The 15,132-nt window shown below is 36.9% G+C and overlaps 1 protein-coding gene across 1 annotated transcript in view; it reads right to left on the bottom strand.

Moving 5' to 3' along the window:
* Window positions 1-637: 637 nt before the first annotated feature.
* The window catches only part of FAM3B (FAM3 metabolism regulating signaling molecule B), a 30,690-nt gene continuing 16,195 nt past the window's right edge, over window positions 638-15,132 (bottom strand). The window contains exons 2-8 of the mRNA XM_083361459.1: window positions 13,449-13,580; window positions 11,508-11,631; window positions 10,473-10,531; window positions 5,202-5,252; window positions 2,771-2,858; window positions 1,863-1,995; window positions 638-1,317 (exon numbers count right to left, since the gene is read on the bottom strand). Of these exons, the coding sequence (XP_083217585.1) occupies window positions 1,225-1,317; window positions 1,863-1,995; window positions 2,771-2,858; window positions 5,202-5,252; window positions 10,473-10,531; window positions 11,508-11,631; window positions 13,449-13,580 (680 nt within the window). The 3' untranslated portion in view covers window positions 638-1,224. The remainder of the gene's footprint in view (window positions 1,318-1,862; window positions 1,996-2,770; window positions 2,859-5,201; window positions 5,253-10,472; window positions 10,532-11,507; window positions 11,632-13,448; window positions 13,581-15,132) is intronic.

The following is a 15,132-nucleotide window of genomic DNA, read 5'->3' as shown; positions in this document are numbered from 1 at the left end:
TTCCATTTGTTTGTATTCCATTTTCATAAACCAACTGTCCTACTGGTGTGTGGAAGTCTGCAGAGGCTTCCCTTATAAAACATATAGAAATTTAGATAGTCCACCAAGAAGGTCTATCTTGTGATGTCCAGGAGAGGTTCATCTCAGCTATACCAGAGAGGTCTATCTCTCTTGTCTCCCAGGGCCAATGTTCTCCCATATTAGTGCCACCACACACATAACAATTAGTGACATTTAGGGAGTCTGCTGTAGGAAACCTGTGATATTTCCACCTTAGGCTCACATAAAATGGCGCAGGTCTGACTCAGGGCAGAGATAAGTTTCGTTTTTCATAAGTTGCAGTTTACCAGAAATCAGATGATCCTGCTACGTGCAGACGGACAATCCCGTTGGAACACGTACAAGAAAGTAACAGAAACAATGACATTCCATACATGGCTATAGCTGAAATGTAACCATTGGATAGCTGAAATGTAACCATTGGATAGCTGCTTGTTGCTTGTGTGGTATTGTATTTCAATAAAAGAGAGCAGAGGACTTTGGTCTGGGCCCTCATCCCAAGAACGCTCAGAGAGACGTGTCCTCATTTATTGGCAAGTCATGAGGAGCCCGCCGGGTGTGAAAAACCCGCAGTCTGCCAGCCTTTCAGTCAAATCAATAAATAGATTCTTAGTTATGGTTGGGATCTCAATTTTTGTTGTCATTTCTTCATAGAAAGAGTGAAAATGTGTGGGAGTTAAGTTTTCTTGAATTACTTGTGTGTGTGTGTGTGTATCCCCCTATTTCAACCACATTTAGACTGGTGAATTTTGAATTTTAGAAGATTCTCACTGGGTTCTATGGTCCAAACTGGTTCAGTTCTGGCTTTCATTCTGGTATGGTGAGTCCACCCCTTCTCTTTTGTCTCAGTGGTTAAGAGTACTTGGAATGGCCCTTCCTACTTGCGCTGGAGTTTTTCCTCTTTCCAGGTTTTGTGGTAGCTGGAAATGATAGGTGTTACAGCCCAACATCCTGAAAGGAAAAGATGGAACAGGTGTGGGGGGAGGGGAACATGTCTCCAATGTTCAGTATTCTTGGTAAAAACCAATTCTGCAGTTGAATCTAGTGTTTCAAATTGATTTTATCTAGAATATTTTTTTTGTCCACAGCTTTAGACAGCCAGCTTTGCAGCAGATAGTTCCATATAAGTAAATATGCAGTGTGCCATTTTTTCAATATTAGCATTTAGCTGGTTAGGTTTCTTGGAATGCAGCCTTCAATCTGGATTTCAGTTGGCCATCCGCTGTATCGATTCTGACTATTGTCAGAATGAATTATCTGTTTAAAAAGATACATACAAATTGTAATTCAATGTATGGCTTTGTAATACATTATGAAAGGAAATTTTTCTGTTATTTGATAAACAAAGGACACGGAATGGGATTAAAACACACCAAAAATGTATCTTTTTGACAAATATATTAAATCAAATTCCCATATTAAGTGTATTTGGAGAGACAGAATCCCAGCACAAGACAGGTTTTTGCACAATAGATTTTTCAATTACTGATTTGTTCAAAACAAAACAAAATAACCCAATTCTGCTCTTCTAAGGAATATCATCGTTAATCCCAGCCACAGAGGAAAAAAGAGAACACTTGTAAACAGGGCCTAAGCGTTGGATGAGATAATCCAGCCCTCAGAGTTGCTGTCAGTTTGTCATTCTGTCTTATAGCCTGAGTTAAGTAAAACTCAGTGGCTGTTAAGAAAATAGATACAGATTAATTAAAAATCCACTTTTAACATGATTGGCTCATCTATCACATGCAAAAATCACAGGATTGTACTCCTATTGGGGAGTTATTCATTTAAATAATTCTTACCTTTTCCTTTTGTATATTTTCTGGTAGTTTAAAACCTTTCGCAGCTAAAAAGACCCAGCCTGACCTAAATTTCAAATTCCATATTTCCTTACTTCCTAATTCTGCTATTGCTTTTTTACCATCCTCATTTAACCTGCAAGAAATAAGAGAATAACTTGAAAGGGATCCTTTTGTGATTCAAAAGGAAAACCAGCAGCTATTATGACCTATTCCTGTTAATATACAATGGCAGAGCCACTTTCTGATTATCTAGGGCCAGAAAGAAGTTGCAGGATAGCTTTTCCAAAACTGGCTCCCTCCAGTGCTTGTTATAGTTGAGAGTGTCATGGTATCAACATGTATGGAGGAAACCTAGCTTGGAAACCCTGCTCAAATATTAGAATCTGTAATCCAGCATCAGATCTCCAGGAAACCTTAAGATTCAAGAAATATTAAGTCATGAAGCTCAAGTGCTTCATTCTTTTAACACTTTCCTTCAAACTTGTGCAAATGAGCAAAATTATAAAGGATACAACAAAAATATGCAAGAAATAATTTGGAATATTAACACTTTTTACATAATGAAATAACATTATTAATAACATTGCCCCAATTAAAATACTGCAGTCGGGAGCCTTGTAGCAAATGGAGATGTAGTATATGTGTTAGTAAATATCTCTACGGAATTTACCATGTAATATCAAAAATGGGAAGTCTTAGATATCTATTTGAAGCAATGGCTTTGGAGATAAAGGCAGTGTTTAAAAGATTACCTAATTGTGTCATAGAAACAAGGTTCTAATTATGACAGAAAATCCATAGCCATGCATATTTGGCAAAAATGAAGAGTAGAACTGATCATAAATTGATAATTTTTGAGTATTTGTAGGTTTGTAAGACTGAATAGAAGTCTAAATCTGCTGACTTACTTTGTACTTCCGTCATCATGGGTCACGATAAAGATTAGAGATTTCTGTGGAGCTTTGTTAAGAAAATCAGTCATCGGTATAGAGAATTCTGTTGGTGGGGAAAAAAATCCCTTAGAGAAATATGTTACAAGTGAAACATTTTCCTGTCAAAGCCTCAATTGTATTTCATCCTGAGAAGTGAGATCCAAGCTACCACATCTCATTTTCCACAGATGGGAGGGCAATATTCCCTTTCTCTTGCACACCCTCTAGTCCTGCTCCAGATAATTTGGAGACTCTCTAAATCAGGGATGGGTGAGAGGCCTTGTTTTCATATATTTTCGGTACAAACAATAACAAAAAAACCAACAAAAGATGCATAATTATGGCTTATATTTACATCCCAATGCTGGATCTAATTCCACGACTCACAAGTCTGTGATGGGATATCACAATCCATGTTTTCTCATTGCTTCTCCCTTTCCTCCCTAAAAATGCTTACACTAATTTATTATTTATTTATAAATCATATTTATATGGTTACCCATCTCAGAGAATGTGATTCTAGGCAGCATACAAAAAACAATAGAATAACAATATTAAAATGCAATACCATTAAGAATATTGGTATTATTTTAAAAGGCTAGGCAAGAACATTGGTTAGGAGCTATCTCAGCCCAATCACTCTTCCCTTGAGAACCATCTATTGTGAGCTGACAAATACATGAACTTTGTACTGTACTGTAAGCCATAAAAATAGGCAGGTTACAGTTTTAAAATCCACATAAACCCATGTCCACATGGGTCATACTGCCCCACCTCACTTTGAAATATTCAGTTAACCCAAAATGGTAAACGTGGCCGTTAGCCACATGGGTGTCTCCAGGGAAACAAAATTCATGATGATGGGCAAAATTGAATCCTTGCTTTTTAACATCATGTTTGCATACATAAATGTTAATGATGGCAGAGGTTTTGATCATGGCGTCATACCCCTTGACTTGTTTTACCTTCCCGACTACCCCTGGCCACCCCTGGCTACCAAAATGTTCCCTATCCTGTTGTAAACAATGTGGATAATTTAAAATAACAACGACAATAACATTGATAGAGAAATTCCATTCCATGAAAAAATAGAAGGCAAGAGGAAATACTTTCTAAAATAGAATTTTAGTTAACCATCCAAACAACTACCAGATAAATTTAGAATAGTTTAAACAGTCTGCTCAAAATCGTTCCAATATTCTGCCCTTCCTGTTCCTCACTTCTCTCTCTTCCAACATTTTGAGACTGATATCTGCCTGGTAGAAAATAATGTTTTTGTACTCTATTAACAATGACTGTAATATTTTTAATGGCTAGTTGTGCTATATTATCATAAAATAATTTTCATGTCTTTTTCACAAATAGACAGCCCAATCACACAGAGCATGTGGGCAATGGCTAGCGTACAGTAGCGGCCAAAATTGTGGAAACCTTTTGGGAAAAGTGTACAGTAGAAATGCCAGCTTTGGTTAAATTTCCACCAATTTTTCTTCTAATTTCTTTATAACTGTAATCTTTTTCTGGGCAACCAGTCAATTATTTGCACCATTACTTTAATTTTATTACATTTTACAAGCTCACTAAATGAAAAAACACAAAAAACCCCAACCAACTTGATAGCAATCACATAACACACTGACAAATGTCGTCCTCTCAGCTTCAATACATGACATCAATAATTGAATCCTACTGTAGTCTGATTGACCCATTGCCAAAACAAGATGACACCCGATTGTTCTTTCTAAACACTCATGCTCATTGATTACAATCAGATGAAGGAAAGCTACCTGATATCAACCTAAGCAAGTTGTGCTTCCTTTTTCTGGTTATTTGGCTATAACTTTTCATACAATACAGTACAGATAATTGAACAAACTTTGTTGCATTACATTCTTGATTAAATCATCTTTCCACTGATATATAATTTTATGGTACTACTCCCCCAAAAGTGGTGTTATTAGCCATCAAACCTCAAAAATCCACTTTCCTCAAAAGGTTTCCACAATTTTGGCCACTACTGTATTTACCATCAATATGGTTACAAACTGGGTTGTGAAACCAGTTTATTTCCACTTAGAATACTTGAACTCTGGCCACTTTTAGATCTGTATTGTTGGAAACAACCGTACCTGATTGCTGATCTTATCTGATCTACTAATCTCTTTCCTATATAGAAAAAATAGTTTACAAGTAAATGATGATGATGTCATTTGGTTCCTCTGAGAAGTCCCATAAATGAGGCAGGTTAGTTATATGGTCGGGAAACACTCCAAATCAAATACCCATGATCATAACCAAAAGTGCATGGTTGCAGATATAATACATGTTACATATATTGTTCAGATGTTCTTGATGACAGAGATATTGAACTCATAAACTGATACTAAACATGAGCTAAGCTTCTTACCTCCTGTCCACATGTCAAAATAATTTGCAGCAGCAACTTTTCCAGTCTTATCTAAAAGAAACAATACGTATGTATGTATTGAAGACTGGTGAGAAATACATAGAATAGAAAACTATTTTACTGTTACATTCAAAAAGCTGCAAACCAAATATTTAGTTTCTTTATATGGACTGGTAGGGAGCCTTAATAAGATGTTGTTCAATTCCTGTGTTTGCAAGATATTGATTTTGCTCATCTTCCATTTGGCTCTAACAGTGAAAAAAATCCACTGATTTATACAGTCTGACTAGAATGCACATGGCACAGTTATTATTTATAAAATATGTCCTGTTTTGATGAACAAACTTTTAAGGACAGCTGACAATAAGTAGTACAATCATCAGAAAAAGAGTTATAAATTTTTATGTCCAAAATCCATGCAACATAAATAAAGCAATTTATAATAACATTTTAAGAATGAGGCAGTCTGCTCAGACATCATCCCAATACACAACACAGACATAATTACAGAGGAGACAAGCACGTAAAATGACAAAATGTGCCTCATGCTGTTACAATGACCTACTCATCTTTTTGTACTTATGTCATGATGTCACAGCTAAGTATACAAAGGGGTAGCGTTTGCACTACGATATATGTTTTGTCACATGTTCCCTCTCCTTATTCTTATCTGGATCCCTGTATTGTAGAGCACATTTTAGAAAGCTGAATAAGTCTCTATAAAACCAAATGGACACTTAATTACAGAAGCAAGGTTTTTGACTGGGACATCTTGCACTTCTATTATATTTAAATCTAGTCCTCAGTTAACTACAGTAATTGGAATTGGGATTTCCATCCACAAGTGTAAAGTGTAAAGCAAGATGTCATATAACAGAATCACTTAATTACGGCATTCCCAGCATACTCGTTGTCACGAAGTGAAGATCACCGGTCATTAAAATTATGACTTTCTCACAATTCCCTGCTAGCTTCCAACAACCAAAGTAAATGAAGAAGCCAGCACGAGGCTGCAAGTCCCAGGTGACTCACAAGCACACTATTGGGCAGGTAAGTGACCGGGTGAGGGAAATTGTGCGCATGGCTAGGATAATGCAAACACTGTGGTGGTGGCTGCTGTTGGGTGGGGAAGGGTATGTACGGGTACACTGGTGGCTAGTATGGCACAAGCCATCAGGACTGGAAGTGGCTACTACCAGATAATAGATGATGTATGAGAGTGTGTGGGTGGCCAGAGCAGCATAGCATGGCACAAATATGGCTGGAGGTGGATGCTGCCAAGTGAAGAAGCTCATGCAAGGTGCATTTGGGGCTGCCAAGGTGCCATGAATGCATGGCAAAACTGACTGTTACCAGATGGGTAAGGGTGCACAAGGGTTCATCAGTTGCCAGTGAGCAGCAAGGGTGATGGTTCTGAGGTAGCTGCCACTGGGTGAGGGAAAATTACCAGAGCAATTTACAGCCTTCTCTGCCAGTTTCCCCATTGCTTTTGCTTGTGGGAAGCCAGCAGAGAAGATTGCAAATGGCAATAATGTGACCACAGGATGCTGCAACCATTATAAATGCGAGTTGCTTACCAAGTACCCTGATCACAGTCATGTGACCTCAGAAGTGTTGGGACAGCTGGAGCTTCAGAATGGATGTAAGTGCCACTCATATATATATATATATACCTCCAATTTTATGTGGGGAAAAACCCGAATGACCAAAGATCTACATATTTCTGCATATTTCCAGCCAAAATAGTCCTGAGCTTTGTTTTGCCAGTTGGGCCCACAATACTTGCTGATGCCATTGATCCATCTTGTTTTGTTTTGTTTTGTTTTTTAAAATGTTTTATTGATTTTTTACAGTAAGAATCCTTAGTGCCTAGTGTACAGCATTTCTGGCCTTCTTATTTTGCCAAGTAGCTTTCCAGATTGATATATTCCACTTGCCAGGAAGTTCTTGTATTTTTGTAAGATTGTTGGGAGTAGAGAAGACAGAATTCATAGACTATACGCTTTTTGTCTCACAAACTCTAATGGTTCTCCTGGCAGTTCCATGATCCATTTTGTTAAATCTTCTTTCTTATCCTAATGAATAAAGTATCTTTTCCATTTTTATTGTAAGTCAAAGTCTTGTAGTTTTCCCCCCCTATTTGTGTTTAATTCTCTTCATTTGTAGCTTCACTGATTAAGTCTTCTTTTTCTAGTTTATGTTCTGTTGTCTGATTTGTTTGTTCATTCTTTACCATCATTTTCTGAGTGTTTTTTGATTGTGGGTTTAGATTAGAGATGTGCTCACTTATGTTGTCAAAGTTATTTTTGATCTATTAATTATTTGAACTTATTGTCATTTGTATCTGTCATAGGTTTACATACATTTTCTCCTGGAAAGTACCGGTATTTGTCTTGTCTTGAAATGTTGCTTCTGGAGGTCTTTGCTATTCCAGGCTAGGTCCTTCAGGAGTAACTATTAAATGTGGTTTTCTGTTATTTTTTGATAAATATGCAGTATCCATGTTGTCTCCTCCTTTTGAATAGTTCTTCATCAGTGCCATAGTCTCTATAATTAGCCTTATCAAACCAGCCAAACTCAGAATCCAAACTTTGTATAGTTCTTATCTTTATATATAGTTTTTATAATCCACTGTATTTCCAATTTTCAAGGCATCAGTAAAATCAGTATTTTATAACTGTTCTTTTATTCAGGGGTCAGTTATCAACCAGTTAAAATTGCAATTCAGTTTATTTAGCCACCTTGAGTCCTCCCTGAAGATTCTCCCCTACAAGATTAGCCCAGAGTCAAAGTTTTTCTTTTTCTGTAAGCAATTCTTAAGTTTAGACAACAGTCAAAGTATTTCTTTTCCTTCAGACACTTTTTAATCTTATGGCTGGCCCAGTATGTATTCTTTCTTTGTTCCCACCAGCTGTCTTTTGAGGATTATTAAAGTTCAAGGGAACAGATTATTCTTTGTTTCTGGGCATCTTGCTAATTTCTGAGTCAGTGTTATTAATGTTGTATGTTCTAGTTCTCCACTAGGTATCAGTAGTTGTTTGTTTTCCAGCTTTTTCAGACAAAAATTATTATTATTTATTATTATTATTTTTATAGTTTCATCAAAACCCTTTAATCTTAGCAGTTTTTTTATTTCTAGATTTATCCAGACTGTTGTATTTTAACTTTGATTTCAATATATTTCTTTCTGCCTTAAAGGTTAATTTGCCACTTTCATCTATGGGGGAGTGGGGGTGTAGTCCCCTCCCTTCACTTTTGGAGGTTTTCTTACTTCGGGGATCTTTCCCAAGTTACAGAGTAGAGGAGAAAAGATCGATATTCTCACCAGTTCTAAGCACGCTGTTCACCATTGTTTTGGTTCATGCTCTTGGGCTTCTGCTGCAAGGCTAGATGCTGGTGCGCTGCTAGCCTTTCGCCTGCCAGGTTAGAGGGCTTCCCCTGGATTGAATGGAATGACCACCATCATTCTGTGATCATTGGGGCACCCCTCTTTCTTTGTTGCCTCTCCAGGGCAACTTCAGACCCATTTAGGATCCCCTGGCAGGACAAAATCAGCCGTGGGGTGGGGAGCTCTGCAATCCCATGGCCATGTGATACGATGCAAAAACCAGAAGTCCTTATCCATCTTGTTTTAGGTCTCCTTCGTGGATGCTTTTTATCAAGTGAGATCCATTCTATGACTGCCTTGATCCACCTGTCATCAGTTCTTCTTGCTATGTGACCAGCCCATTTCCATTTCTTTTACTCGCTTAATGATATCATATACTTTCATTTGTTCTCTAATCCACATGTAGGTATTTCTATCTTGTCTTGTAATGCCGAGCATGTATCTTTCCATGGCTCTTTGCACCACTCATAGCTTTTGTATCGATTGTGTCCATGTTTCACTGGCATATGTTAGAGTAGGTAGCACGCACTGATTGAAAAGTTTTCAGGCATGAGGTTGTTCTTGATTTGGATTGTAATTGTAAAATACAAACCAAACTTAACATAAGTAGAGACAAGCAGTAAAAAGTGAAAGGAAAAGAATATAAAAAAGAGAAAAGAATATAATAAAGAGAAAAGAAATATATAAACAAATAATTTCTAACCTTCATCTCAGGTATAAACAAATATAATTCTTCCATTGGTGCAAAGTTACAAACATTAATCTCTTTATCCCGTATCCCACCTTTTGTAACAAATACATAAAACATCATCCTTTCATCCTGGTAATAGCAGAAAGCTCAAAAAAGGTAGCTAGAAGTAACAACATATCTGTCAGCCCCCAATAACCAAGAAAGACACATAGAATTACTTCTGAACAGTTTCCTTTATTGTTCTTTACCTATAGACAGAAATTATGCCAAATTCAAGCAACTATTTGTACCACTATAGATATACTCAGAGAATCAATAGGGGGAAGCCTTCTTAACTCTCTTTCTCCTGACCAAACTATGTATATTTTACTCTTTGCCTTTTGTCTCTTTGCCTTCTGGAATGCAGCCCTTCCTTCCTGGGAATCAGACTACATTCTAGCACAATATCTTATTTAAATCTTGATCAAATAAAGCAACTTTTTATTCTTTCTTTTACTTCTAACAGTCTTAATATTTTGTTCATTCTGATATTGTCATAGGATTTGGTTTTTCCTTCATTTCTTCTTTGTCCATTGCAAAACATTCTTCCAAGCTTTAAAAAGCCTTTTTGTAAATCCAGTAGAAAAAAATTACCCAGGTCATTTTGTGTGTGTGTGTCATTTGTATTTTCTTTTTAAATTTTAAACCTCAGCCAGTATTTTTATAGATCTAATGAACTATCCTTGTCTTGGCCTGTCAGTTGTGAATCCCCTTTTGATACATTCTCTTATTTTATCAGAAGAAGATTGTTCTACGGCTGACATTTCTTCAATAACATTTTTTGGACATAGAAGCAGATATCCATAGAAGCAGATATCATTACTGATGCTGATATTGTGGCTACTATTTTCTCATTCCATTCTTCAAAAGTCTCCACTGGTTTTTTGATTTTTTGCTATAGTATTTGGCTCTGCTTTTGAAGAGCCATCATCAAGTCACTATACCTCCCCTAGAAGCCCTAGCATTTTTTTTCAAAAAAAGAAAAAGAAACATATAGATATTTATTTAATGGTATCTGTCAATGAAAGATATTTCTATGCTTTCTGAAATTCCTTTGCATGTCTTACATCTCCTTTACAAGTCGGGAGTTTGGGATGTGAAGAAAACATGTATGAAATTGGTTACAGTTCCTGAGTTATAGGTTTTTACTTACAATCTACAATGGCAATATTTATTCCTCTTCCAGCATTTCCTTCTTGTTTACTTAACAGTCTGAAATTGAAATAAATATAAGGTATCAGTATAGGACAGGCCTTTTCCTATATTGTCAATTATAGGAAGTTAATTGTTGTGTGACTTCGTATTTTATAATTATTTTAATCAAGATCAAGTGAAGTACTAATACCACTTTACAACGCTTTGGTAAGGCCACACCTGGAATACTGCATCCAGTTTTGGTCACCACAATGTAAAAAAGATGTCAAAGGGTACAGAGAAGAGCAACAAAGATGATTAGGGGGCTGGAGGCTAAAACATATAGGGAACGGTTGCTGGAATTGGGTATGTATAGTTTAACGAAGAGAAGAGTGAAGGGTGACATGATAGCAGTGTTCCAATATCTCAGGGGCTGCCACAAAGAAGAGGGAGTCAAGCTATTCTCCAAAGCACCTGAAAGCAGGACAAGAAGCAACGGATGGAAACTAGTCAAGGAGAGAAGCAACCTAGAACTAAGGAGAAACTTCCTGACAGTTAGAACAACTAACCAGTGGAACAACCTGCCTCCAGAGGTGGTGAATGCTCCAACACTGGAGGTTTTTAAGAAGAGACTGGACAGCCATTTGCCTGAAATGGTATAAGGTTTCCTGCCTGAGCAGGGGGTTGGACTAGATGACCTTCAAGGTCCCTTCCAACATCATCATCATTATTATTATTATTATTATTATTATTATTATTATTATTATTATTATTATTATTATTATTATTATTATTAGAGTGATGGAAGCTTCAGAGTCACATGAATTTAAAGAAAGGCTTTGCCCTGAAAGGCTTATCTAGATGAAATTCTCATATTTTTTTAAAGCTATGGTTTAATAATCATTGGTGATTTATAGGAATCACATAGCTCTATCTCCGATCTCTTCCTTTCTGGAGAGCTGGGTTTTTATCTTCCAGAATTATGGTGGGAATAGCTACCAAGTGTCAAAGTATCTAAGTTATTTGGAATATCAACATGGCCTTAAATACTTACAGTTTATCTTCAAAACAGATTTTGGGAAATCTCTCCTTCCCACCTCCACTGACTATGCGATAAGCATAATTCCCAGGCAAACATGGAGACCAGTGGTCACATTTCTGTCTTTTGGGGGCTGGCACTGTAATAAAGAACAGAGAAGTAAACTTGGAGTCCATACATTCGCAATTGAATCTTAATAGCTACAGTATAAACAGGAGATTAATTTGCTTAAGCAATATCTGTTCATTTGATTTTCATTACGGCAGATCTTTTTTGAAAAGCCTCATTGGTCAAGATCTTGACAGTACAATTAGGATTAATTTTTTATTGGTACAATACAACAACTATAACTTAATATGCCGGTGACTGAACAGTAAAAAAAATCACATAGGTTCTAAACATCAAGAATAAATGGACATTTTTAAAATTAAAAACGTAAATAAAGTAGAGATATCATCTATTAGGGAACCTCTGGTAACAGAAGATGAAATTGGATCATTGCTCCAGACATTGCTGGAAGACTGTAGGAAATGACGGAAATATGTCTACAGAAATATTGCAAGCAGCAGAATAAAGATCAGTACAGGTTTAAACCAAACTGTGCTAGAAAATGTGGAAAACAACACAATTTCCAACAGGATGGAAATTCATATCCAATTCATAATGTATCATGTTTTGGATACATTATATGAGGGACTAGCACAATAATTCTGTGATGTGAGGAAAGGTTGGGAAAAATCAAAGTGAACGGCCTTGATTATAGTGGTGATTGACACACTGTTAAAACACCTGAAGAGCTGAGTTGGGAACAGATTGTGTAGGAGAAAGTCTAGTTTAATAATTTCTAAGAGCTGATACAGATATCATGGTACATAATCTCTCAAAAGGAAGGAGATCTTTCCTTCAAAGAGATTCTATTCCAGTATCTTACTTAACCAAGAGTCTTAATTCATGTTTGTGCGTAATGGAAAGTCTCATGGTCTTATTTATCAGTACAAGCTAGGGAACTTTTATTCCTGTTTCAGACTGTGTTCTGGAGAACATTTTCTCTGTGAAATTGTCTTGTTATTCACAGTGTTAATTTCAAATACCTAACATTGCTGATAGTGTGCCCCAAGTTTTTATTTTATTTTGGTTTTTTCTTGAACATTTTCAGCTGATCAGTTAGTGTCTTTTTCAACAATGAATGTTTATATTTCTCTATTGGCATTTAAAAAAATAATTTTTCAATTTGCACTTACCGTATATTTATTTCATTAATTTATCTTTTGAAAACAATGTATTCCTCCCAACCGTTATCTACTCTTCATTTCCTAAATATTTATTTTGTATCTCAACTGCAGAAATCCAGAGGGCTACAGTACAAAATTGGAGCTTTAATTGCACTGTTTCAGCTGTTTTGATTCTTCTTCACTCTTTGGATTTAGGTCAATAGTTACATCGCAAGCTGGGTTTACTAAGAAGTATAAGTTTCCCTTTAACAAAATAAAGCACTACCTGACAAATAAAAAACTAGTAAGAATATAAATTATATTGGGTTCACTAAGATTTATAAGTTTCCCTTTAACAAAATAAAGCACTATCTGATAAATCAAAAACTAGCAAGATTATAAATTATGTAGTGTTGTTAAGCTGCAACATCTGTAAATATGTACATCCTGCCTTCATTTTCCATTTCCTGCTGCATGTGGTCCTTGAGAAGATGCAGCCAATGAAGTGTAGCGAAGGTGGGCAAGGCTACGTCAGTACATCTTGCTTTAACTAAACATGAATTGCATATGTGGGCAGACGATGCTCAAAGATTTCAGAAATCAAAGGAGACAACAAACCTACGTTAATCCGTAGTCCAGCCATCCAAAGCTTGGGTAGCACCTAAGAACACAGACGTTCTTTGGCAGATACAGAATGAAAACTCAGTGCATCTTAAACTTATATGTTGGAAATGTGATTACTTACTGTAAATTTTTGGCTTTTCTGGAAGTAACTGGTCAAATGCAAATGGATCTTGAGGTGTGAGATATGCCAATAATGTCCCCAAATACCAAGCACAGACAGATGCAAAGATAAAACCTCCAAATTTCATAAAACCTGAAAAAAATAGAACAAAACAGGTTAAAAAAAACACCAAATAAGGCAAGAAGAAAAAAGTAACAATAAATTGATGCATGAATATATTGAATGATATGTAACTTAGTAGTTCATTATTGGTATGCTAATTCATAAGCAGATAATGCATGAAATAGCTTAAATTAAAATATATTATTTAACTGATGCAGCTTAATTTAACATAGCTGTATGCAGGCTCTGAGCAACCCAATTAGATAGTATTCATTTTATTAACTTTTTCTTCAGTGAATATATGGATCTAGGCTAAGTCCAAAAAATTCAGAAAAAATACTTTTGTGGATAGAATTGCACTCTTGTTCCTAAATAAAATACTTAGAATGTTAGTTTTAGTTAATAAAAAGAGAAAATGCCCATTGTTAATAAGGCCTTTTAAGACCAAGCAGCTGAAATATAAAGTCTGGGAATTGAGCAAGTGGAGCTGGTATCCTCTCCTTTCAATTAAAGCAGATTTAACATCCAGCAGGGCTATGACAGTAATAAAAATGGTCAGCTAGGTGTAAAGCAGTAAATGGGAAAGAACAGGCTCCGGCTCAACCCGGCCAAAACTGAGTGGCTTTACGTACCGACATCTCTTTTAGTTCAAGAGGGTCCATCTTTGATTATAGGAGGAGAGATATTACCTCTCGTTGATAGAGCATGCAACCTGGGCGTCCTCCTGGATTCACGACTCAGTTTTGAAGATCATATTGGAGTCATGGCTAGGGGGGCATTTGCCCAGATTCACCTGGTACGCCAGTTGCGCCCCTTTCTAGACCGAGATGCCCTACGTACAGTCACCCACGCACTTGTTACCTCCCCTATAGACTACTGTAATGCTCTCTACATGGGGCTGCCCTTGAAGACCACCCGGAGGCTTCAACTGGTGCAGAGTGCAGCTGCATGGGTAGTGATGGGAGCACCCTGATACTCCCATATTACACCCCTCCTGCGTGAGCTGCATTGGCTACCGGTTGCCCTCCGGGTGAGATTTAAGGTGCTGGTTCTTACCTTTAAAGCCCTACATGGCTTAGGCCCAGGATACTTGCAGGACCATCTGCTGCCGGGAACGAATTCCCATCGCCCAGTACGCTCACACAGAGAAGGCCTCCTCAGGGTACCATCGGCTAGACAATGTCGGCTTGCAACCCCCAGTGGAAGAGCCTTCTCTGTGGGAGCGCCAGCCCTGTGGAACCAGCTCCCCCCTGAGCTTCGGATGGCCCAAGATCTCCAGTCCTTTCGCCGCGGCCTCAAAACACTCCTTTTCCACCTGGCTGACCTAGACTGACAGGGATTTTAATTATATTTACAATTCTAACTTTATTCTTTAATTTATTTTAATTTATTTCAAATTTTATTTTTTAATTTACTGTACAGAGACCTTTAAGTTTTGTTGTTGTTAGCTGCCCTGAGTCCCTCGGGAGATAGGGCGGGATATAAATCCCATTAATAAATAAATAAATAAATAAATAAATAAATAAATAATTCATACCTTTGGAACCAATCGTAACTAGGAATAAAGTATGGGAACAACAAA

Source organism: Vipera ursinii (genome assembly GCF_947247035.1).
Source record: "Vipera ursinii genome assembly, chromosome: 4".
Taxonomy (NCBI): Eukaryota; Metazoa; Chordata; class Lepidosauria; order Squamata; family Viperidae; genus Vipera; species Vipera ursinii.
Note: the sequence above shows the minus strand (reverse complement) of the source record. Positions and strands in the feature narration are given on the sequence as shown.